The sequence below is a fragment of the Oncorhynchus tshawytscha genome, linkage group LG28 (genome assembly GCF_018296145.1).
Source record: "Oncorhynchus tshawytscha isolate Ot180627B linkage group LG28, Otsh_v2.0, whole genome shotgun sequence".
Lineage (NCBI taxonomy): Eukaryota > Metazoa > Chordata > Actinopteri > Salmoniformes > Salmonidae > Oncorhynchus > Oncorhynchus tshawytscha.
Window position 1 is genome coordinate 41,076,169 of NC_056456.1, and position 27,118 is coordinate 41,103,286.

Here is a 27,118-nt window from a genome sequence, read left to right on the forward strand (position 1 = left end):
ACTACCACACCTGTTGCTGCCCTCTACTGGACTACAGGGGAAACTACCACCTGTTGATCTCATATGGTTTTGTTGGGGCTGGGTTGTTGCCAAAATGCAAATCTGGATAACTGTTTAATGCTATATTGATAGTAAATGTACAGATTATATGATAAGGGAACAACAGTTCAACCTTTTCCACTGTAGCTAATACAAATGTGCCCATATTCTTGAAGAATGTGAAGCTCACTGGTTTGAGACCACAAAAAAAAGTCAACCACATGGATCAGTAAAATAGTTTAGGAGGTTAAATTATTTAAAGATACATCAGAAAACCAGTCAGTATCTTGTGTCAACAGCCTGATCAACTCTCTTTCACATAGAGTTGATCAGGCTGTTGATTGTGGCCTAAGGAATGTTGTTCCACTCCTCTTCATTGGCTGTGTGAAGTTGTTGGATATTGGGGCGGGGAACTGGAACACGCTGTCGTACACCTCAATCCAGAGCATCCCAAACAAGCTCAATGGGTGACATGTCTGGTGAGTATGCAGGCCATGGAAGAACTGGGACATTTTCAGCTTCCAGGAATTGTGTACAGATCCTTGCAACATGGGGCAGTGCATTATTATTCTGAAACATGAGGTGATGGTGGCGGATGAACGGCACGACAACGAGCCTAAGGATCTCGTCATCACGGCATCTCTGTACATTTAAAATTGCCATAGATAAAAATGCAATCGTGTTCGTTATCCGTAGCTTGTGCCCATACCATAAATAAATAAGAATTTGTTCTTAACTGACTTGCCTAGTTAAATAAAAGGAAAAAATATATATATTTTTTAAATACCAAAAAATCGCGGCAATTCTTCTAGAGCTCTCCCACAAAAAAAAAAAAATCTATAATCTTGTTTGACCGAGTCTCGTCTGTTCTTTCGACCAATCGGACGGTCAAAATGTTAAAACATGCATTTCTCCATATATAGACACATCCTGTGTGTTAATAAATCAACTATATGTGTCGACTACGGAGCCTGAAATCAACTCAACAAAAAAAGAATCGTCCCATTTTCAGGACCCTGTCTTTCAAAGATAATTCGTAGAAATCCAAATAACTTCACAGATCTTCATTGTAAAGGGTTTAAACACTGTTTCCCATGTTTGTTCAATGAACCATAAACAATTAATGAACATGTACCTGTGGAACGGTCGTTAAGACACTAACAGCTTACAGACAGTAGGTAATTAAGGTCACAGTTACGAAAACTTAGGACACTAAAGAGGCCTGTCTACCGACTCTGAAAAACACAAATAGAAAGATGCCCAGGGTCCCTGTTCATCTGCGTGAACGTGCCTTAGGCATGCTGCAAGGAGGCATGATGACTGCAGATGTGGCCTTGGCAATAAATTATATACTGTGAGACGCCTAAGACAGCGATACAGGGAGACAAGACGGAGAGCTGATCGTCCTCGCAGTGGCAGACCACGTGTAACAACACCTGCACAGGATCGGTACATTCGAACATCACACCTGCGGGACAGGTACAGGATGGCAACAACAACTTTCCGAGTTACACTAGGAACACACAATCCCTCCATCGGTGCTCAGAATGTCCGCAATAGGCTGAGAGAGGCTGGACTGAGGGCTTGTAGGCCTGCTGTAAGGCAGGTCCTCACCAGACATCACCGGCACCAATGAAGCTGATGCCGCCTTCAGTAGGCTTCATTCAGTGATCGGCAAACTTTTCCATTTGGAGTACCAAGTTATAGTACCATTTCTACTGATCTGTGTGCCGGTTATGATTTCCATATGAACAGTTTCATTTCATTTATAATAAAAGGTCTTCGTATCTCAAAATCTATGTCATGTGGTTAAGCAACACTATATCTAAAAGGAAAATATATATTTATATTATATTTTATATTTTTATATAGTGACTTCTATTGCCAACTATGTTGTTAACAAATTCTGTAAGTGTTGTTCCCAAATTACTTTTTCTTTTCTCAGACTCACGACGCATTCAAAAACCTCACATTTGGTTCACAACCCACCAGTTGAGGATCGCTGTCATAGATGTCATAGATCATACACTGGGGCGCAAGTTGCACAACATTACAGTATGTTCCTCTAGAACAGGGTTCTCCAAACCTGCTCCTGGAGAACTAGCCTCCTACAATCCTGGTGTTTGCCAGTTTCATGGCCAACCAGCTGAGATGTGCCCTACCAGCTGAGATGTGCCCTACCAGCTGAGCCACACAGGACCCAGGAACAGGGAGAAACCACTCCAGCAGCTGTAGAGGTAAGAACTAGATTACTCACCATAGCATCGAGTTCAGACTCATTAGGAGGAGCAAAGATACTCTGGACCATGAATTTGTGTTTACTTTTCTCGTTGGGGTCGTAGTCGAAGGGCTGGAGCATTACTGAAATAGATTGAAGAAAAAAGGTCGCTCTCAGCAACAAAAAAACAAGTGCTTGAATTATGCTATAACTTCATTTGAAAAGCACCAGAACACAGTTTGAAACGGAACACAGTTAAAGAACACCAGCACCCTCCATCCATCACATCACAACAACAAATTAATAATGTTTTTTTTTGCAGTTTGGCACCATGGACTGTGTGTCGGGAAAACGGTCCATTACAGTACAAGTTCATTGCATATGGGATGATTTAACAGTATGATTCCTATAGTATGTAATTCCAGCCACGGACGTGACCCCGTTTGACTCACCAGAGATGGTGACGGTGGCGCCTGCATCTATGATGCCGCTGTTGGGCCGTACACAGTATCTCCTAGGAGCTGTGGTCTTCACTTTGAAACATACTCTTCTATCAGACGGGTTCTTCAGCTTCAGGTTGGTGGTGATGACTTCTGTAAAAGGACCTGGTAGAGGGAGAGCGAGCGAGAGAGAGAGCAAGAGAGAGAGCAAGAGAGAGCAAGAAAGAGAGCGAGCGAGAGAGAGAAAGAGAGCGAGAGAGAGAAAGAAAGGGTTAGGTTCAAAAACATTGGAATTCGTTCGGCCTCATTTGTTACAGTTATGTATTCTCTTGTAGTGTAGAGCCGCGGTACAAAGCTGTGGGAACTACGTTATATTAGTTACTCAGTCCGGCTTTAAACTTCCTCTTAAAAGCTGTAACAGTAGAATGCACCAGGTGCCCTTTTTGAAACAGGGTAGTGCATCAGCAGTTGTCCTGTCGTTGCATACCTTAGAGCAGAGGTCCCCAAACATTTTCACTTGGGGGGCCCCCCCTTGGCAATTTGAATGCACAGTAGGGCTGTCCCCGACAACAAAATAAATAATAATCTTGGGTCGACCAATCGATTGGTAGAAATGAAAATGAATCACAAAATCATGTATTTTTCCATATTTCAGACAAATCCTAATGCGTTTTAAATCGAATCAACTATATTCACTTAGCTTGTCTGATGCTTTAAGCTCACGGTTTGATTAAATTCGTTTTTTTTTTTTTTTTTTTTTAAAGACACAAATGATTAGATGGAGTCCAACCGCAGTTGACTTGATTGTGCCGGGCCGGGCTCAGTCTTGTCTGCACCGGTTGTCTCTCTCCTCCCTGCTGCAGCGACCACCACCAGTGTTTATCGCACTGTCCCGTGTTTCTGAAGCGGCAAACATAATTACAGCCATTTTCTGACCGAAAAGTTCCATTACCGAAATCCCTCATGGGTTTAGGAAAAACATTCCCTCAGCCCTGAACCCTTGATCTCTTTACATAACACATGTATGCATCTCATGCACGTGTCCTATAGCATATCATAATCACATCAATAAAATTGCCGATTATAAACTCCAAACACCATAAACGCAAATTGGATGCAGGGGACGTGTGCAAATAAACTTGAAAAGGGGGGAATGTTTTAGGCTACTGGTTGATCATGCGGTAAAAAGGGGAAAGTGTGGAATAATACATGTGACTAGTAGAGGAATATACTGGAGATCATGAGGTAAAAGAATACATGTGACTAGTAGTGGAATATACTGGAGATCATGAGGTAAATACATGTGACTAGTAGAGGAATATACTGGAGATCATGAGGTAAATACATGTGACTAGTAGAGGAATATACTGGAGATCATGAGGTAAATACATGTGACTAGTAGTGGAATATACTGGAGATCATGAGGTAAATACATGTGACTAGTAGTGGAATATACTGGAGATCAAGAGGTAAAAGAATACATGTGACTAGTAGAGGAATATACTGGAGATCATGAGGTAAAAGAATACATGTGACTAGTAGAGGAATATACTGGAGATCAAGAGGTAAAAGAATACATGTGACTAGTAGAGGAATATACTGGAGATCAAGAGGTAAAAGAATATATGTGACTAGTAGTGGAATATACTGGAGATCAAGAGGTAAAAGAATACATGTGACTAGTAGAGGAATATACTGGAGATCATGAGGTAAATACATGTGACTAGTAGAGGAATATACTGGAGATCAAGAGGTAAAAGAATACATGTGACTAGTAGAGGAATATACTGGAGATCATGAGGTAAATACATGTGACTAGTAGTGGAATATACTGGAGATCAAGAGGTAAAAGAATACATGTGACTAGTAGAGGAATATACTGGAGATCATGAGGTAAATACATGTGACTAGTAGAGGAATATACTGGAGATCAAGAGGTAAAAGAATACATGTGACTAGTAGAGGAATATACTGGAGATCAAGAGGTAAATACATGTGACTAGTAGAGGAATATACTGGAGATCAAGAGGTAAAAGAATACATGTGACTAGTAGAGGAATATACTGGAGATCAAGAGGTAAAAGAATACATGTGACTAGTAGTGGAATATACTGGAGATCAAGAGGTAAGGAAGAAGCAGTGCGTTCATAACGTGCCAAACAGGTGCTGTTAGATTACAATATCATTTTTCTGAACGTTTGGAACAATGTCATCACAAAATAAATTATAAGCGCAGAGTGTTGTAATGATATATATTTTGTGTGTGTGTGTGTGTAAGCCTTTATGACAGCAATTACAACAATTAAAAAAATTTTTTTTTTTTTTTTTTAAATAGTCTAATTCATTGGTGAATGCAATTTCCCAAAATAGTTTATTTATGATTTACTTGAAGCTAATTAATCAAATCATGAATGACTCATATGCTGTGTGATGACTGTAACTTACTGATGACTGATACAGTAGCCTATATAAGCATTAAAATATAATAGTAAGTTACAGTATTAAGACAATGTTACTCTTAGGCTTCCAGCTCAATGGTGGTGATACAAAGCTGCCTTACTAATGACATCTTTTTTATATAAACAAAGAGATCAAGAAAAATAACAGTATTATTTTTCAGACAATTTGGAACAGTGTAGATATGTGTATATCTACAGTATCTCCTGCGCTGTCTTGGCTGGGGAAGGTGTCCTTATGGAAGGTGAACCTTCGCCCCAGTCTGAGATCCTGAGCGCTCTGGAGCAGGTTCGCATCAAGGATCTCCCTCTGTACTTTGCTCTGTTCATCTTTCCCTTCGATCCTAACTAGTCTCCCAATTCCTGTCGCTGAAAAACATCCCCACAGCATGATGCTGCCACCACCATGCTTCACTGTAGGGATGGTGCCAGGTATCCTCCAGACATAACGCTTGGCATTCAGGCCAAAGAGTTCAATCTTGATTTCATCAGACCAGAGAATCTTGTTTCTCATGGTCAGAGTCCTTTAGGTGCCTTTTGGCAAACTCCAAGCGGGCTGTCATGTGCCTTTTTACTGAGGAGTGGCTTCCGTCTGGCCATTCCACCATAAAGGCCTGATTGGTGAAGTGCTGTAGAGATGGTTGTCCTTCTGGAAGGTTCTCCCATCTCCAGAGAGGAACTCTGGAGCTCTGTCAGAGTGACCATCAGGTTCTTGGTCACCTCCCTGACCAAGGCCCTCATCCCCTCCGATTGGTCAGTTTGGTCAGGTGACCAGCTCTAGGAAGAGTCTTGATGGTTCCAAACATCTTCTATTTAAAAACAGAGTCCACTGTGTTCTTGGAGACCTTCAATGCTCCAGAAATATTTTGGTACCTTTCCCCAGATCTGTGCCTCGACACAATCCAGTCTCTATGGACAATTCCTTCAACCTCATGGCTTGGTTTTTTCTCTGACATGCACTGTAAACTGTGGGACCTTATATAGACAGGTGTGTACCTTTCCAAATCATGTCCAATCAATTGAATAAAATAAAAAATAAAAAAAGGTTCTCTTTGTCATTGTGGGGTATTGTGTGTAGATTGGATTACATATATTCTACAATGAGGGGAAAAAAGTAACATCCTCCCGAGTGGTGCAGCAGTCTAAGCATCACTACAGCCTGGGGTTCGATCTCAGGCTGTGTCATTACCAGCTGTGTCCGGGAGGGCGGCGGCCGCACAATTGGCCCAGCGTCGTCCGGGTTAGGAGAGGGTTTGGCCCATCGCGCGACTCCTTGTAGCGGGTCGGAAGGCTGGAAAAAAGTCTGGAAAAAGTCATGGGGTCTGGATACTTTCTGAATGCACATTAAAAAAAAAATGTATATTCTCACACACACACACACACACACACACACACACACACACACCCTCTTGTGGATAATAAATATCACAAAACTAAACAGCTAATTTAGCCTTAATTAGCTTTGAATGAACCAATTCTGAACAAAATAAATCCTAGGCTAATGGTTTAAGCCTTTTGAGGGGCTATAAAACTCCCTGTGAATTTCAACTCCATATTGAGTTACTACATAAGTCAACAGGCCGACACCGGGCCAACAAAGGGCCGACACCGGGCCTGGGATCTAGACTGTTGTCTAGGCCATCCATGACCAAATCTGAACATGTACATTTACCGCTATACCAACAACAGCTGACTATAAACACACCATTCTCATACATAACGTTGTCCAAGGCTACAAGCCAAATCAATGAAGCTTTTCCTCAGCTAATGTCATTTGGATCGGGATGCCATGTCCTCCACATTGGGAGACGGAAGGTCTGTTTACACAGGCAGCCCAATTCTGATCTTTTACCACCCGTGTGTCTTTTGACCAATCAGATCAGATCTTTTGCCAATAACTGGGCTGCCTGTGTAAAAACGCAGCCTTTGTGACATCAGATCGGTTGACTGACTCAGGTTAAAGCCAAGGAGAGATGTACCATTATTAGCCAACGTTCCCATACAGCTTCCTCCTTCCTATAGGGTCTATAGTAGTGCACTACATAGGGTCTATAGTAGTGCACTACATAGGGTCTATAGTAGTGCACTACATAGGGTCTATAGTAGTGCACTACATAGGGTCTATAGTAGTGCACTACATAGGGTCTATAGTAGTGCACTACATAGGGTCTATAGTAGTGCACTACATAGGGTCTATAGTAGTGCACTACATAGGGTCTATAGTAGTGCACTACATAGGGTCTATAGAAGTGCACTACATAGGGTCTATAGTAGTGCACTACATAGGGTCTATAGTAGTGCACTACATAGGGTCTATAGTAGTGCACTACATAGGGTCTATAGTAGTGCACTACATAGGGTCTATAGTAGTGCACTACATAGGGTCTATAGTAGTGCACTACATAGGGTCTATAGTAGTGCACTACATAGGGTCTATAGTGCACTACATAGGGTCTATAGTAGTGCACTACATAGGGTCTATAGTAGTGCACTACATAGGGTCTATAGTAGTGCACTACATAGGGTCTATAGTAGTGCACTACATAGGGTCTATAGTAGTGCACTACATAGGGTCTATAGTAGTGCACTACATAGGGTCTATAGTAGTGCACTACATAGGGTCTATAGTAGTGCACTACATAGGGTCTATAGTAGTGCACTACATAGGGTCTATAGTAGTGCACTACATAGGGTCTATAGTAGTGCACTACATAGGGTCTATAGTAGTGCACTACATAGGGTCTATAGTAGTGCACTACATAGGGTCTATAGTAGTGCACTACATAGGGTCTATAGTAGTGCACTACATAGGGTCTATAGTAGTGCACTACATAGGGTCTATAGTAGTGCACTACATAGGGTCTATAGTAGTGCACTACATAGGGTCTATAGTAGTGCACTACATAGGGTCTATAGTAGTGCACTACATAGGGTCTATAGTAGTGCACTACATAGGGTCTATAGTAGTGCACTACATAGGGTCTATAGTAGTGCACTACATAGGGTCTATAGTAGTGCACTACATAGGGTCTATAGTAGTGCACTACATAGGGTCTATAGTAGTGCACTACATAGGGTCTATAGTAGTGCACTACATAGGGTCTAGGGGTCTATAGTAGTGCACTACATAGGGTCTATAGTAGTGCACTACATAGGGTCTATAGTAGTGCACTACATAGGGTCTATAGTAGTGCACTACATAGGGTCTATAGTAGTGCACTACATAGGGTCTATAGTAGTGCACTACATAGGGTCTATAGTAGTGCACTACATAGGGTCTATAGTAGTGCACTACATAGGGTCTATAGTAGTGCACTACATAGGGTCTATAGTAGTGGGTCACTACATAGGGTCTATAGTAGTGCACTACATAGGGTCTATAGTAGTGCACTACATAGGGTCTATAGTAGTGCACTACATAGGGTCTATAGTAGTGCACTACATAGGGTCTATAGTAGTGCACTACATAGGGTCTATAGTAGTGCACTACATAGGGTCTATAGTAGTGCACTACATAGGGTCTATAGTAGTGCACTACATAGGGTCTATAGTAGTGCACTACATAGGGTCTATAGTAGTGCACTACATAGGGTCTATAGTAGTGCACTACATAGGGTCTATAGTAGTGCACTACATAGGGTCTACATAGGGTCTATAGTAGTGCACTACATAGGGTCTATAGTAGTGCACTACATAGGGTCTATAGTAGTGCACTACATAGGGTCTATAGTAGTGCACTACATAGGGTCTATAGTAGTGCACTACATAGGGTCTATAGTAGTGCACTACATAGGGTCTATAGTAGTGCACTACATAGGGTCTATAGTAGTGCACTACATAGGGTCTATAGTAGTGCACTACATAGGGTCTATAGTAGTGCACTACATAGGGTCTATAGTAGTGCACTACATAGGGAATAGGGTCTATAGTAGTGCACTACATAGGGAATAGGGTCTATAGTAGTGCACTACATAGGGAATAGGGTCTATAGTAGTGCACTACATAGGGAATAGGGTCTATAGTAGTGCACTACATAGGGAATAGGGTCTATAGTAGTGCACTACATAGGGAATAGGGTCTATAGTAGTGCACTACATAGGGAATAGGGTCTAAAGTAGTGCACTACATCGGGAATAGGGCCCTGCTCTAAAGTAGTGCACTACATAGGGAATAGGGTCTAAAGTAGTGCACTACATCGGGAATAGGGCCCTGCTCTAAAGTAGTGCACTACATAGGGAATAGGGTCTAAAGTAGTGCACTATATAGGGAATAGGGCTCTGGTCTATAGTAGTGCACTACATCGGGAATAGGGTCCTGCTCTAAAGTAGTGCACTACATAGGGAATAGGGCTCTGGTCTAAAGTAGTGCACTACATAGGGAATAGGGTCTATAGTAGTGCACTACATAGGGAATAGGGCTCTGGTCTATAGTAGTGCACTACATAGGGAATAGGGTCTATAGTAGTGCACTACATAGGGAATAGGGCTCTGGTCTATAGTAGTGCACTACATAGGGAATAGGGCTCTGGTCTAAAGTAGTGCACTACATAGGGAATAGGGCTCTGGTCTAAAGTAGTGCACTACATAGGGAATAGGGTCTATAGTAGTGCACTACATAGGAATAGGGCTCTGGTCTATAGTAGTGCACTACATAGGGAATAGGGCTCTGGTCTAAAGTAGTGCACTATATAGGGAATAGGGCTCTGGTCTATAGTAGTGCACTATATAGGGAATAGGGCTCTGGTCTATAGTAGTGCACTATATAGGGAATAGGGTTCTGGTCTATAGTAGTGCACTATATAGGGAATAGGGCTCTGGTCTAAAGTAGTGCACTATATAGGGAATAGGGCTCTGGTCTAAAGTAGTGCACTATATAGGGAATAGGGCTCTGGTCTAAAGTAGTGCACTACATAGGGAATAGGGCTGTGGTCTAAAGTAGTGCACTACATAGGGAATAGGGCTGTGGTCTAAAGTAGTGCACTACATAGGGAATAGGGCTGTGGTCTAAAGTAGTGCACTACATAGGGAATAGGGCTGTGGTCTAAAGTAGTGCACTACATAGGGAATAGGGCTCTGGTCTAAAGTAGTGCACTACACAGGGAATAGGGTGCCAAGCTTAGCCTACTGCTGCTCTCCATCTTGTGACAACTGGTCTGCTCGTCTTAAATTAGGACCTTAATTACAGTCAGCAGTCTTAACATGGTCCAGATTTTATGGCTAGGGATGGGGTACAGTTCTTTTCTGTCATGTCGCATAAACAGCTGGAGGCAAGGTCATCAAAGTCAACCAAAACTCAATCACACCAATTAGTAGCTAGTTAGCCCATTAGGAGATGAAAGGACGTTGTTGTTCTGTACTTGGTTTCACTGCTGAGAGGTGTTATGGTATGTTTTTGCTATGACCTGGCTTGAAAATAACACTGTTCCAGACCAAGGGATCAAGACATTAAGTTAAAAAAAAAATGAAAACAAAAGTTTTAGTCTAACAAAATTCCACACAGCTGATTATCTTGGCAAAGGAGAAATGCTCACTAACAGGGATGTAAACAAATGCGTGCACAACATTGGAGAGAAACAAGCTTTTTTTTGTGCGTACGGACAATTTCTGGGATATTGTATTTTTTTTTGTGTTTTGGGCCTCCGCCTTGAGGCGTCACTACAGAGCCGAGTTCCATCCTGTGTCGCAGCCGACCACGACCAGGAGACCATGAGGCGGCGCACAATTGACCCAGCGTTGTCCGGGTTAGGGGAGGGTTTGACCGGCCCGGGATGTCCTTGTCACATCGCACTCTAGTGACTCCTTGTGGTGTGCCGGGTGCATGCTAGCTGACATGGGCGCCAGGTGTATGTTGTTTCCTCTGACACATTGGTGCGGCTTGGCAGGGTTGTGTTTCAGAGGACTCACGGCTCTCAACCTTCGCCTCTCCCGAGTCCGTACGGGAGTCGCAGCGATGAGACAAGACTAACTACCAATCATGAAATTGGGGAGAAAAGTAAAAATACAGTATTTTTAGACACAGTAAAATTACACACAGTACCAGTCAAAAGTTTGGACACCTAATCATTCAAGGGTTTTCTTTATTTTTACCATTTTCCACATTGTAGAATAACAGTGAAGACATCAAAACTATGAAAAAACACAATGGAATCATGTTGTAAAAAAAAATCTAAATAGATGTTAGATTCTTCAAAGTAGCCACCTTGATGACACTCTTGACTACCTCATGAAGCTGGTTGAGAGAATGCCAACAGGAATGCATTTTAATTAACAGGTGTGCCTTCTTAAAATTGTATTTGTGGAATTGTCTAATACTGGTTTTTTTTTATTCACTTTTTGTCCTGAATTCAAAGCGTTATGTTTGGGGCAAATCCAACATCACCGAGTACCATTTCTTCATATTTTCAAGCATGATGGTGACTGCATCATGTTATGGGTAGGTTTGTCATCGGCAAGGACTAGAGGTTTTTATGCCAAATAAACAGAAGAGAGTTAAGTACAGGCAAAATCCTAGAGGAAAACCTGGTTCAGTCTGCTATCCAACAGACACTGGGAGACAAATTCAGCTTTCAGCAGGACAATAACCTAAAACACAAGACCAAATCTACACTGGAGTTTCTTACCAAAATTACATTGAATGTTCCTGAGTGCCTAGTTTTTTTTGAGGATCTTTTCAGCCTCCTGAGGGGATAACTCCTCTTCCCCCTCAGGAGGCTGAAAAGATCCTCTTCACGACTGTGTTGGTGTGTTTGGACAAGAGGTCGACTGATTAATTAGGGACGATTTCAAGTTTTCATAACAAATCGGTAATGACATTTTTGGATGCCGATTATGGACGATTATATTGCATCCCACAAGGAAACTGCGTGGCAGGCTGACCACCTCTTACGCGAGTGCAGCAAGGAGCCAAGGTAAGTTGCTAGCGAACTTAAACAATCAATCTTGACATAATCACTAGTTAACCTAATAATATCATCAACCATGTGTAGTTAACTAGCTTGTCCTGCTTGCATATAATCAATGCGGTGCCTGTTAATTTATCATCGAATCACAGCCTACTTTGCCAGACGGGTGATGCTTTAACAAAAGCGCATTCGTTGCACGAATGAACCTAAACATCAACGCCTTTCTTAAAATCAATACACAGAAGTATATATATTTTTTTAAACCTGCATACTTAGTTAAAAGAAATTCATGTTAGCAGGGAATATTAACTAGGGAAATTGTGTCACTTCTCTAGCATTCATTGCACGCAGAGTCAGGACTAATTTGCCTGAATTGTTCATAATTATGACATAACATTGAAGGTTGCGCAATGTAACAGCAATATTTAGACTTATGGATGCCACCTGTTAGATAAAATAAGGAACAGATCCGTATTTCACTGAAATAAAGATTTTGTTTTCGAAATTATAGTTTCCGGATTTGACCATATTAATGACCAATGTGTTTATTGCAGTCTGACTGAGCGGTGGTAGGCAGCAGCAGCCTCGTAAGCATTAATTCAAACTTTACTCCGTTTGCCAGCAGCTCCTCCCAATGCTTGTTGCACAGCGCTGTATATGACTTCAAGCCTATCAACTCCTGAGATTAGGCTGGCAATACTATAGTGCCTATTAGAACAGCCAATAGTCAAAGGTATATGAAATACAAATGGTACAGAGAAAAATAGTCTACGCCTCATAATTCCTATAATAACTACAACCTAAAACTTCTTAACTGGGAATATTGAAGAACGAACTTTCATAAGTTCTGAAATTAAAAAAGTTAGCTTTTCTTACATGGCACATACTGCACTTTTACTTTCTTCTCCAACACTGTTTTTACATTATTTAAATCAAATTGAGCACGGTCCGAGACGCAGCTAGGGCTACGTGATCGCACGGTCCGAGACGCAGCTAGGGCTACGTGATCGCACGGTCCGAGACGCAGCTAGGGCTACGTGATCGCACGGTCCGAGACGCAGCTAGGGCTACGTGATCGCACGGTTCGAGACGCAGCTAGGGCTACGTGATCGCACGGTTCGAGACGCAGCTAGGGCTACGTGATCGCACGGTCCGAGACGCAGCTAGGGCTACGTGATCGCACGGTCCGAGACGCAGCTAGGGCTACGTTAAAGTGATTCAACCCATGATTCCATGTTCCGCTCCGAGACAAGCTGAGGAAATGCACTTGGGATACCATACATCATATGGACATACTACATACCCTGTAGCTGATATGAAAGTGGATATTATTAGACCAGGTCATATAAATTTTTTTTAAAAAGATACCAGTGGCTGTTGCTTCAATTCAACAGAATTTATAAAAACAGGAGCCAGAAGGTTCTTTAGATCAGCAGGGCTGTAAAAAGGTCAGTAGTGTCATAAAACTGTACTACATTACTCTAAAAATGTTGGCATCATGCTATACCATGCCACACTAGTTTGCAGATGATCACAAACAAAGCCTCAGACTAAGTCAGCAAGGAAAGTTAAAAGGCCTTTAGGCACCCTGAACATCATGAGTTCACCAGCTCTTGTCCCTCTGAGCCAAAGTGACAAGTGACAAGTGCCACACTGATCGCCTTGTGAAAAGTGAATCACTATAATCACTATCACACCGTAAGCATGCGTCTAAATCGTATTTACATGCAACACAAAATCAGGTTAAAAACTGTTAACATCCCTTAGGCTAAAAAAAAAAAATTTAATAAAAAAAAGTTGTGTGATTCCGTGTGTCAGACTTCCAAAGCAACCACAAAAGGGAACCCAAAGCACCGAGATGGAGTAAGAATTTTAATAAAATGTTTTTTCTAAAAAGGCTCCGGGGACAGAGAGAGGAGCGGTAGGGCCACGAGCCTCCTACAGTGTTAACCTATACAGCTTTCAGGCAGAAGGGATTCTGCCCCACACAGCTATAGTGTCAGATAAACTAGAAGGTCCAGGAGGTGTAGGGGCCATTCTCCATGACGGGGCCCCGGTAGGAAACTGAAGGCTAACTTTCACTGGGGACATGTCTCCCCCACATTCTGAAATTGCATTTTATTTTGTCACCCACAGTTTTATCATCGGAATGATAAAACAAAACGACGTTGTGCTTTAGGACCATGCTCAGAGCGGTCGAGTTTTTATCCGACCAGATTTTTTTAAATTATATAATTATATTTAACCCCCCCCACACTTCTAAAACTAAAAGTTGTGTTCCTGGTTTCATACGCTGACAGAAAGACTGGTATAGCAGCCTTGGGTGTCAGAGGAGCTGTCCTCCAGACATAGGAGAAGCCTCAACTAACCTCCAAGAGCTAATAGGTCTGTGTCTGTTATAAAACTTGGCTCCTTCAGGTTAAAATTCAGAGAGATTGAATTAAGAGAATACAGGACTTCGATGAGAGAGAGTCTCCAAAAACATGTTTTTATTTAAATGAAATGCTTAACAGCTTCCACCTGACTGTGCTGCTGCTCCAGTTTCAACTGTTCTGCCTTATTATTATTCGACCATGCTGATCATTTATGAACATTTGAACATCTTGGCCATGTTCTGTTATAAACTCCACCCGGCACAGCCAGAAGAGGACTGGCCACCCCACATAGCCTGGTTCCTCTCTAGGTTTCTTCCTAGGTTTTGGCCTTTCTAGGGAGTTTTTCCTAGCCACCGTGCTTCACCTGCATTGCTTGCTGTTTGAGGTTTTAGGCTGGGTTTCTGTACAGCACTTTGAGATAGCAGCTGATGTACGAAGGGCTATATAAATAAATTTGATTTGATTTGATTTGAACACAGTCTTGAATCAATTCCAGGGAAAGGAGTTGAAAGAACTTCCTCAACCTATTTTATTTTGTGGAGCAAGGCTGTATTAGGGCCATCATCTTCCAAGAGCTAATAGGTCTATGTCTGTTATAAAACCTTGCTCCTTCAGGTTAAATTCAGAGAGGTGTGGAGACTGTGTACTAGGTTACTAACATTTCTAACCAGGTTCACTTTAGAAAAGAGGCTTGGAGAAAATTCTCTCAACATTCAGTTACATTCATGTCACCAAAGTAAAACATTTTTTTTTTAAAGTATATACAAAAGTATGTGGACACTCGTTCAAATTAGTGGATTCAGCTATTTCAGCCACACCCATTGCTGACAGGTGCACACAGCCACGCAATCTCCATAGACAAACATCAGCAGTAGAATGGGCTTACTGAAGAGTTCAGTGACTTTCAACGTGGCACCGTTATAGGATGCAACCTTTCCAACAGTTCTTTCCAACCTTTCCAGTCAGTTAGTCAAAATGTCTGTCCTTCTAGATCTGCCCCAGTTAACTGTTAGTGCTGTTATTGTGAAGTTGAAACATCTAGGAGCAACAACGGCTCAGACGCGAAGTGGTAGGCCACACATGTTCGCAGAAAGGGACCGCTGAGTGCTGAAGCGCGTTAAAGTCGTCTGTCATCTGTTGCAACACTCACTACCAAGTTCCAAACTGCCTCTGGAAGCAACGTCAGCACAAGAACTGTTCGTCTGGAGCTTCATGAAATGGTGTTTCCATGGCCGAGCAACACACAAGCCTAGGATCACCATGAGCAATGCCAGGCGTCGGCTGGAGTGGTGTAAAGCTCACCACCATTGGACTCTGGCGCAGTGGAAATGCGTTCTCAGGAGGGATGAATCACATAAGCCTAGGATCACCATGAGCAATGCCAGGCGTCGGCTAGAGTGGTGTAAAGCTCACCACCATTGGACTCTGGAGCAGTGGAAATGCGTTCTCAGGAGGGATGAATCACACTTGGGATTGGCGGATGAGAGGGAACTGCTACTTGCCCCAATGCATAGTGCCAACTGAAGTTCGATAGAGTAGGAATAACGGTCTGGGGCTGTTTTTCATTTTTCAGGCACCTTAGTTCCAGTGAAGGGAAATGTTTACACTACAGCATACAATGACATTCTGGACGATTCTGTGCTACCAACTGCATGGCAACAGTTTGGGGAAGGCCCTTTCCTGTTTCAGCATGACAATACCCCTGTGCACAAAGCGAGGTCCAAACAGAAATGGTTTGTCGAGATCGGTGTGGAAGAACTTGACTGGCCTGCACAGAGCCCTGACAACCCCATTGAACACCTTTTGGATGAAGTGGAACACAGCTGCAAGCCAGGCCTAATCGCCCAACATCAGTGCCAGACCTCACTAATGCTAGTGGCTGAATGGAAGCAAGTCCCTGCATCTAGTGGAAAGCCTTCGCAGAAGAGTGCAGGCTCTTAGAGCAGCAAAGGAGAGGGGACAAACTCCATATTAATGCCCTTGATTTTGGAATGAGATGGTCGACGAGCAGGTGTCCACAAACTCAGCAAAAAAAGAAACGTCCCTTTTTCAGGATCCTGTCTTTCAAAGATAATTTGTAAAAATCCAAATAACTTCACAGATCTTCATTGTAAAGAGTTTAAACACTGTTTCCCATGCTTGTTCAATGAACCATAAACACTTAATGAACATGCACCTGTGGAACGGTCGATAAGACACTTACAGCTTACAGACAGTAGGCAATTAAGGTCACAGTAAAGAAAACTTAGGAGACTAGAGGCCTTTCTACTGACTCTGAAAAACACCAAAAGAAAGATGCCCAGGGTCCCTGCTCATCTGGGTGAATGTGCCTTAGGCATGCTAAAAGGAGGCATGATGACTGCAGATGTGGCCAGGGCAATAAATTGCAATGTACATACTGCGAGACACCTAAGACAGCGCTACAGGGAGACAGGACGGACAGCTGATCGTCCTCGCAGTGGCAGACCACGTGTAACAACACCTGCACAGGATTGGTACATCCGAACATCACACCTGCGGGACAGGTACAGGATGGCAACAACAACTGCCCGAGTTACACCAGGAACGCACAATCCCTCTATCAGTGCTCAGATTGTCCGCAATAGGCTGAGAGAGGCTGGACTGATGGCTTGTAGGCCTGTTGTAAGGCAGGTCCTCACCAGACATCACCAGCAACAACGTCACCTATGGGCACAAACCCACCATCGATGGACCAGACAGGACTGGCAAAAAGTGCTCTTCATTGACGAGTCGCGGTTGTCTCATCAAGGGTGATGGTCGGATTCGCGTTTATTGTAGAAGGAATGAGTGTTATACCGAGGCCTGTACTCTGGAGCGGGATCGATTTGGAGGTGGAGGGTCCGTCATGTTCTGGAGCGGTGTGTCACAGCATCATCGGACTGAGCTTGTTGTCAGTCCAGGCAATATCAATGCTGTGCATTACAGAGAAGACATCCTCCTCCCTCATGTGGTACCCTTCCTGCAGGTTCATCCTGACATGACCCTCCAGCATGACAATGCCACCAGCCATACTGCTCGTTCTGTGCGTGATTTCCTGCAAGACAGGAATGTCAGTGTTCTTCCACGGCCAGCGAAGAGCCCAGATCTCAATCCCATTGAGCACGTCCGAGACCCGTTGTATTGGAGGGCAAGGGCTAGGGCCATTCCCCCCAGAAATGTCCGGGAACTTGCAGGTGCCTTGGTGAAAGAGTGGGGTAACATGTCACAGCAAGAACTGGCAAATCTGGTGCAGTCCGTGAGGAGGAGATGCACCGCAGTACTTAATGCAGCTGGTGGCCACACCAGATACTGACTGTTACTTTTGATTTCGAACCCCCCTTTGTTCAGGGACACATTATTCCATTTCTGTTAGTCACATGTCTGTGGAACTTGTTCAGTTTATGTCTCAGTTGTTGAATCTTATGTTCAGACAAATATTTACACGTAAAGTTTGCTGAAAATAAAACGCAGTTGACAATGAGAGGATGTTTCTTTTTTTGCCGAGTTTACTTTTGGTAATGTTGATCATTCAAATCCCAGTTTGCGGCAGCACACACACACACGGTATGGTATTGAAGCGACCAGTCTAGTTACACACACACACGGTATTTGCATTATGTTTTTCATCTGGTATTGAGGAATTTATAGAGAAGGTTACATTTGTATCCTGGCTCACAGCTCCTTGGACATGGCCCATTTGCCTTTTCAGTGAACCTGGGAAGAGAGGGAGCTGGTCAATTACCAATGTTGTATATAAACCCTGGATTACCGATGCCATTTATTGGCTACTGAGAGGCTTTGAAACCACCGGTCGGCCATATTGGCACTCAACTCAATTTGTTGTGTTAGTGCCAGAATTCAAAATGGATTAAACAACACCTCATAATGACAAAGTGAAAACATGTTTTTACAAAATGTTAGCACATTAATTGAAAACGAAATACAGAAATTTCATTTACATAAGTATTCACACCCCATAATTTATAGAAGCAACTTTGGCAGAAATAACAGCTGAGAACATTTGCCCATTATTATTTTCTAAATTCTTCAAGCTCTGACAAATTAGTTGTTGATCATTGCTAGACAAACATTTTCAGGTCTTTCCATCGTATATGCAAAGTCAAAACTGTAACTCGGCCACTCAGGAACATTCAATGTCTTCTTGTTTTTTTTTTAGGTTATTCATCTCCCAGTGTCTGTTGGGAAAGCAGACTGAACCAGGTTTTCCTATAGCATTTCATTTTTATCCTGAAAAAAAAATCCCTTGTCCTTAACAATTAGAAGCATACTCATAACATGATGCAGGCACCACTATGCTTGAAAATATCGAGCGTGGTACTCAGTAATGTGTTTCATTTGCCCCAAACTAAATAATAATAAATATAAATAATAATAAATAAATAATACTTTGTATTTAAGACAAAAACTGAATTGCCACATGTTTGCAGAATTACTTGAGTGCCTTTTTGCAAAACAGGATGTATGTTATGAAATATTTTTTTCTGTGCAAAGCTACTTTGTTTTCATTAGTATTTTATAAAAAAATACAATGTTGTTGATCCGTCAATTTTCTCCTAACACAGCCATTAAACTCTGCAACTGTTTTAAAGTCACCATTTGGCCTCATGGTGAAATCCCTGAGCGGTTCGTCCTTCCTCTCCAGCAACGGAGTTAGGAAGGATGCCTGTGTCTTTGTAGTGACTGGGTGTATTGATACACCATCCAACTAGTAACTTCACGCTCGAAGGGATATTCAATGTCTGCTCACTTTTTCTACCCATCTACCAATAGGTGCCCTTTATTAGAGAGGAATTGGAAAACTTCCCTGGTCTGTGGTCAAATCGGTATTTGAAATTCACTGCTCGGCATATTTTATGCGTGAGGCGCACATATGAGGCAGTCGTTCAACGATCACTAAGACAAAGTGAGTCCATGCAACTTCTGTCAAGCACATTTTTACTCCTGAACTTATGTAGGCCATAAAAAAAGGGGGGTTGAATACCTTTTATTTTTTATTTTACCTTTATTTAACCAGGCAAGTCAGTTAAGAACAAATTCTTATTTTCAATGATGGCCTAGGAACAGTGGGTTAACCACTAGGCTACCCTGCCGCTCCACTTGACTGAAGACATCTCAGCTTTTATTTTTAATTCATTTGTACACATATCTAAGAAGATAATTCCACTTTGACATGATGCAGTAATTGTGTGTAGGCCAGTGTCCAAACAAATCACAATTTAATACATTTTGAGTTCAGGCTGTAACAACCAAATATGAAAAAGGCAAGGGCTGTGAATATTTTCTAAAAGACTTTCAGCCAGGGGCATGGCTACTAGCTCTGGTCCAGGGCCTTCTCCATTAATGTTGTAGAGGAAGGCGTACTAAGGCCCTGGACCACAGGCAGGGCATGGCTACTAGCTCTGGTCCAGGGCCTTCTCCATTAATGTTGTAGAGGAAGGCGTACTAAGGCCCTGGACCACAGGCAGGGCATGGCTACTAGCTCTGGTCCAGGGCCTTCTCCATTAATGTTGTACAGGAAGGCGTACTAAGGCCCTGGACCACAGGCAGGGCATGGCTACTAGCTCTGGTCCAGGGCCTTCTCCATTAATGTTGTACAGGAAGGCGTACTAAGGCCCTGGACCACAGGCAGGACATGGCCAGCCTTGTCCCAGTATCTATGCATTACGAGGAGTAGATGTCAGCGCTCTACACAGATTAAAATTATAATAAGTGTGTGGCAATTTCTTTGATATGTTTTTAAAAACAACAAAAAAGAAGATAATGGAGAGTAACTGCGCAACTCCACAAAAAAAAAAAATGTCTCCTAACTTATCACAATATGGATTTTTGTTTTTAGTTCAAGTCAAAATAAGTTTACACACCAAATATGGAGTTGTGCTGACCAACCATCTTTCTTTGCTCCAGTTAAGGCCGGTATGTACTTAGAAAAAAAAACACACAAAAAGTCTGAATAAACATGTAAAAAAACCTGAAAAACAGAAACGTCTATTCAGCACCTTCAAATCACTAATTACTGCAAGCCAAACAACTACAACAGCTCAATACATTAGAGGATCCCAACAGGAAGGTTTTCCGTTGCTTGTAAAAATGTTTATTTAGACCTTTTAGGGAGGCACATAGTCTCATCCTCTCCTCATCCATCAGCCTTCCATGTCCCGACCGGGCTATCCTCTCTTCAGCCATCAGTCTTTACAACCCATAGGTAGATACTATTTTGAGGGTTGATAACAAAGAGCGAGGTGTCCACTTTAATGAAATGTACCTAATATTTCCTCTACAATTACATAGCCTGTGCCTGTGACAGGTCCCCTAATACAGCTGTTGATGTGTTGCCCACCAACAAGAGTTTAATTTGGCAACACCATTTATCTTTCTGCGACTGAATATTGTTTTCAGAACATCGATCCCATCTGAACATAAAAAAAAAACAAAAAAAATGTCTGCACCTGACATGGGGGTAGACATTGGAAACTTCTGTCAACCAACTGTGATGTGACACTGTCAACATCACCAGCATTGGAGCCAAAGAGCAAGTAGTCACTCCTTTAGCTAGCTAGCACCAACAACTAATGTAAAGACAATCAATGCATTTCAGCAGTTGACACGTCTTGATTCAGTTTCACTTCTAAACACAATTACGTAGCCAGGTGGAACACCCAGCCCTGCCTGACAAGAAACCTTTTTAGCTCAGCAGTGACTAACTTCCTCCCCAAGGAATAGCTATTTAACTAAGTAGGTCATAAAGGAGTGTCCTCCACGCACAGTACTCGAGAGTATTGCACAACAGTCGGTGAGATAATTGTGGACTCTGGAATTCCAACTAACTGTTTCCATTCAATCATTTATCTTTGTGTAGCTAGATAGCCAAGATGGCTAACGAACGTGAAGCAGGTGCAAGCTAGCCCCATCGTCATGGCAACTCTTTACTACCCAAACCAGCATATACAGCTAGGTTATTGCCATGTCCATGGATTTCCAACCAATTGGGCTACTTTTATAAAATACTGATGTTGCTGGTGAAAATGTATTGGCCATGGGATGCAGGTTTTTGGGCTACTTTTAAAATTGCACCACAGCCACCATGGCATTTCTCATTATATACACACACATACAGAACAACAATATAAAATGCAACATGTAAAGTGTTGGTCCCATGTTTCATGAGCTGAAATAAAATATCCCAGAAATGTTCTGTATGCACAAAAAACTTATTTCTCTGAAATTGTGCACAAATTTGTTTTACATCCCTGTTAGTGAGCATTTATCCTTTGCCAAGATAATCCATCCACCTGACAGGTGTGGCATATCAATATGATTAAACAGTATGATCATTACACAGGTGCACCTTATGCTGGGGACAACAAAAGGTCACTAAAACGTGCAGTTGTCACAATGCCACAGATGTCTCAAGTTGAGGGAGCATGCAATTGGCATGCTGACTGCAGGAATGTCCACCAGAGCTGTTGCTAGAGAATTTAATGTTAATTTCTCTACCATAAGCCACCTTCAATGTCATTTTAGAGAATTTGGCAGCATGTCCAATCGGTCTCACAACCGCGGACCACATGTAACCACGCCATTCATCCGTCGCCGTCACCTCACGTTTCTGCATGATAATGCACGGCCACATGTAGCAAGGATCTGTACGCGATTCCTGGAAGACGAAAATGTCCCAGTTCTTTCAGGACCTGCATACTCACCAGACACTTACATTTTAGTAATTTAGCAGGCGCTCTTATGCAGAGGGACTTACAGTAGTCTGTGAGTGCATACATTTTTCATACTGGTCCCATTGAGCATGTTTGGGATGCTCTGGATCGACAGCGTGTTCCAGTTCTTGCCAATATCCAGCAACTTCACACCGCCATTGAAGAGGAGTTGAACAACTCTCTGCAGGCCACAATCAACTGCATGTGAAGATGTTGCACTGCACGAGGCAAATGGTGGTCACACCAGATACTGACTGATTTTCTGATGCACGCCCCTACCTTAAAAAAAAAAAAACGGTATCTGTATTCCCTGTCATGTGAAATCCATAGACCACAGCCAAAAAAAATATTCCAAATGACTATTTTCTTTTATATGAACTGTAACTCAGTAAAATCTTTGGACATTTTTGTATGTTGTGTTTATATTTTTGTAAAGTATATTTTAATAAATGGATGGTACATATTCAGTTTGGGAAGGTTTTAAAATTGCACTAGTGGACGATTCTAGGATGGTAATGAAAAAAAGGTTAGTCTCGAGCCCGGTTGCTAGGTAGCGGACATTGGCCAGAAAGTTGTCGATTAACCCCATGATTTACTATCAAAATTATAATACTAATGACATTATTTATATTTTTTGGGGGGGATTAAATACAATAAGCCCCCCCCAAAAAAGCAAACTGTTGAGGCTTTTCGATTTGTAATAATCCAGTTAAATGTTAACTATTGTGAAATAGTGTTGTGAAATGATGAACTAACACAATAATGTTTTCTGAAAAAAAAAAATGATATTTTAGTTAGCTGTATATCAGGTTTATCAGGTCTAACCAGAGTTCCTAGTATTTTAATAACGAATTATATGCAGTTAATATCTAGAACAGCTAACGTTACAGGAGAGCCTGAAAACGTAGCCAGCTTTTTTTACCAACTTTTTGACGGATAAGTTAACTTGGCTAGTTATTTAGCTAGTTAATGACTGTTTGACAGGCAGGACACATTTACTAACGCTATCCTCTGTCCTTGGATGGTAGTTCTTGGTTAAAATAACTAACTAATAATAGCTCATTTCAATGCCGCCAGGACTCGTTTCCATCTCGCTAACGTTAATGAATACCTAGGGTGTCTAACTATCTGGATATTTTGTCTCAGGGAACTGATAAAAAAAAATAATAATAAAGTTTTTAATACAAAAATCAGAAGCAAAACCAAAAAATCCACACCGGTTGACCACGTCACTACAGTACGGTGATTCACACAGCGGCCCGTCGCCACCGCCACTAGTTACCACAGTCATAAAACACCGCCAATGTATCTTCTTAAAATATAACCTTAACCCACATCTCCTAACCGTATGCCTAACCTTAGAATTAAGAGCAAACTGAACATTTTTGTTTTTGTTGTTTTTAAATGAACTTTTACGATAGACAATTTTGGACTTTACGGCTGTGGTAACTAAGTCTCCTTTTTCCCCCAAAAAAATCAAAATGGCGGGTTGGCCATTTAACATTAGAAACTAATCACACCAGGGTGTGTGAAATCATCCCCGAGAGAAATCCATGGCTTGTTTAAGCGGTATTAAATCCACTTACCTTTAAATCTGAGGTCAGACGGAGGATCGAGAAGAAGGATCTGCTCTAACTTTGACATATTTTAGCTACAGTTGTCAGGGAGTCACTGACAGATGGAAATACTATTGAACGAGTCAGTCGCTGACTGAACGTGCACACGCCACGGGAGCAAATATTTGAACGCGCGATTCTAGTGCGCGTTCACGTGGTGTGTCTATATTAGAAACTAATCTTGTTGTAGCTGATTTGATAAAGTTACTTAGCTATTTATTATTTTAGCGATTCCAGTTAACGCCACTTAAGCTATTGGGTATTTTGTTGATAGAGCTATTTCAGCTGTTCAGCTATTTCGTACTGTATTCTAATCATGGCTCCTCGTCCTATGTAAATACTGCTGTAGACATCTTTTCTACTCTACTGCGCATATTGTCTGTACACACCATATATATCATATTTTTGTGAACGGGATGGTAATAATAATACTTCTGACCACTGGGTGTAATATATACACAGTTGAAGTTGTAAGTTTACATACACTTTGGTTGGAGTCATTAAAACTTGTTTTTTAATCACTCCGCACATTTCTTGTTAACAAACTATAGTGTTGGATAGTCAGTTAGGACATATACTTTGTGCATGACACAAGTCATTTTTCCAACAATTGTTTACAGACAGATGATTTAACTTATAATTCACTGTATCACATTTCCAGTGGGTCAGAAGTACAGTAAGTTGACTGTGCCTTTAAACAGCTTGGAAAATTCCAGAAAATGATGTCATGGTTTTAGAAGCTTTTGATAGGCTAATTGACATTATTTGAGGAAATTGGAGGTGTACCTGTGGATGTACTTCAAGGCCAACCTTCAAACTCAGTGCCTCTTTGCTTGACATCATGGGAAAATCAAAATAAATCAGCCAAGACCTCAGAAAAAAAATTGCAGACCTCCACAAGTCTGGTTCATCCTTGGGAGCAATTTCCAAATGCCTGAAGGTACCACATTCATCTGAACAAACAACAGTACGCAAGTATAAACACCATGGGACCACGTAGCCGTCATACTGCTCAGGAAGGAGATGCATTCTATCTCCTAGAGATGAACGTACTTTGGTTCAAAAAGTGCAAATCAATCCCAGAACAACAGCAAAGGACCTTATGAAGATGCTGGAGGAAACAGGTACAAAAGTATCTATATCCACAGTACAATGACTCCTATACCGACATAACCTGAAAGGCCGCTCAGCAAAGAAGAAGCCACTACTCCAAAACCACCATAAAAAAAGCAGGACTAGGGTTTTGCAACTGCACATGGGGACAAAGATCATACTTTTTGGAGAAATGTCCTCTGGTCTGATGAAACAAAAAAAGAACTGTTTGGTCATAATGACTATTGTTATGTTTGGAGGAAAAAGGGGTAGGCTTGCAAGCCGAAGAACACCATCCCAACCATGAAGCACGGGGCTGGCAGCATCATGTTGTGTCAGTGCTTTATTGCAGGAGGGACTGGTGCACTTCACAAAATAGATGGCGTCATGAGGATGGAAAATTCTGTGGATATATGGAAGCAACATCTCAGGACGTCAGTGGGTCTTCCAAATGGACAATGACCCCAAGCATACTTCCAAAGTTGTGGCAAAGTGGCATGAGGACAACAAAGTCAAGGTATTGGAGTGGCCATCACAAAGCCCTGACCTCAATCCCATAGAAAATCTGAGGGCAGAACTGAAAAGGCTTGTGCGAGGAAGGAGGCCTACAAACCTGACTCAGTTACACTGGCTCTGTCAGGAGTAATGGGCCAAAATTCACCCAACTTATTGTGGAAGGCTTCCCGAAACATTTGACCCGAGTTAAACAATTTAAAGGCAATGCTACCAAATACTAATTGAGTGTATGTTAACTTCTGACCCACTGAGAATGTGATGAAAGACATAAAAGCTGAAATAAGTCATTCTCTCTACTAATATTCTGACATTTCACATTCTTAAAATAAAGTGGTGATCATAACTGACCTAAAACAGGGAATTTTTACTCAGATTAAGTGTCAGGGATTGGGAAAAACTGAGTTTAAATGTATTTGGCTGAGGTGTATGTAAACTTCAGACTTCAACTGCATATTTTATATATATATATATATATATATATATATATATATATATATATATATTACACACACAGTGCATTCGGGAATTCTTCAAACTGCTTGACCTTTTCCACATTTTGTTAAGTTACAGACTTATTCTAAAAATGATTCAAGTTTTCCTCATCAATCTACACACAATATCCCATAATGACATCACAATATCCCATAATGACATCACAATACCCCATAATGATAAAGCAAAAACAGGCTTTTAGACTTATTTTGTAAATGTTTTTATTTTTTATGAAAAAACGTGGGCCTCCAGATTGGTGCAGCAGTCTAAGGCACTGTATCGCAGCGCTAGTGGCGTCACTACAGACCCGAGTTAGATCCCGGGCTGTGTCACAACCGTTCGGGATCGGGAGTGCCATAGGCTTTGTCCAGGTAAGGGGAGGCTTTGACCGGGAGGGCTTTACTTGGCTCATCGCGCTCTAGTGACTCATTGTGGGAACCTGCAAACGACCGAGGTGAATGCATTTGTGCGGCTGGCTTCTGGGTTAGGCGGGCGGATGTTAAGAAGCAAGGTTTTGACCGGTCATGTTTGCTGAGGACGCATGACTCGACCTTTGCCACGCGAGCCCGTCGGGGAGTTGCAACGATGAGACAAGATTGACATTTGGGAGAAAAGGGGGTAATATACAAAAACATTTATAAAAAATCAAATGAAGTATCACATTTACATAATTCCCCATAATGACATCACAATACCCCTTAGTGACATCACAATATGCCTTAATGACATCACAATACCCCTTAATGACATCACAATACCCCTTAGTGACAAAAACATATCACATTTACAGAAGTATTCAGACCCTTTACTCGGTACTTTGTTGAAGCACCTTTGGCAGTGATTACAGTCTGCTTGGGTATGACGCTACCAGCTTGGCACACCTGTATTTGGGGAGTTTCTCCCAATCCTCTCTGCAGATCTTCTCAAGCTCTGTCAGGTTGGATGGGGAGCATCGCTGCGCAGTTATTTTCAGGTCTCTCCAGAGATGTTTGATCGGGTTCAAGTCCGGGCCACTCAAAGACATTCAGAGACTTGTCCCGAAGCCACTCCTGCGCTGTCTTGGCTTTGTGCTTAGGGTTGTTGTCCTGTTGGAAGGTGAACCTTCGCCCCAGTCTGAGGTCCTGAGAGCTCAGAAGCAGGTTTTCATCAAGCATCTCTCTGTACTTTGCTCCGTTCATTTTTTCCCCTCGATTGGTGTGTGGTGTGGTGTGCAGAACGGCATCACAGAACGCACAACTCGTCG

General features: G+C 42.0%; 1 protein-coding gene across 2 annotated transcripts in view; it reads right to left on the minus strand.

The window, feature by feature from the left end:
- The window catches only part of LOC112255290 (vesicle-associated membrane protein-associated protein A-like), a 33,562-nt gene extending 9,657 nt beyond the window's left edge, over positions 1 to 23,905 (minus strand). The window contains exons 1-3 of one of the 2 annotated variants that reach the window (XM_042308130.1): positions 23,746 to 23,897; positions 2,710 to 2,862; positions 2,297 to 2,400 (exon numbers count right to left, since the gene is read on the minus strand). In XM_042308130.1, coding sequence (XP_042164064.1) covers positions 2,297 to 2,400; positions 2,710 to 2,862; positions 23,746 to 23,803 — 315 coding nt within the window. In that variant the 5' untranslated portion in view covers positions 23,804 to 23,897. Of the gene's footprint in view, positions 1 to 2,296; positions 2,401 to 2,709; positions 2,863 to 23,745 lie in introns of both variants that reach the window. The other variant, XM_042308131.1, reaches the window with a different exon arrangement.
- Positions 23,906 to 27,118: the final 3,213 nt, after the last annotated feature.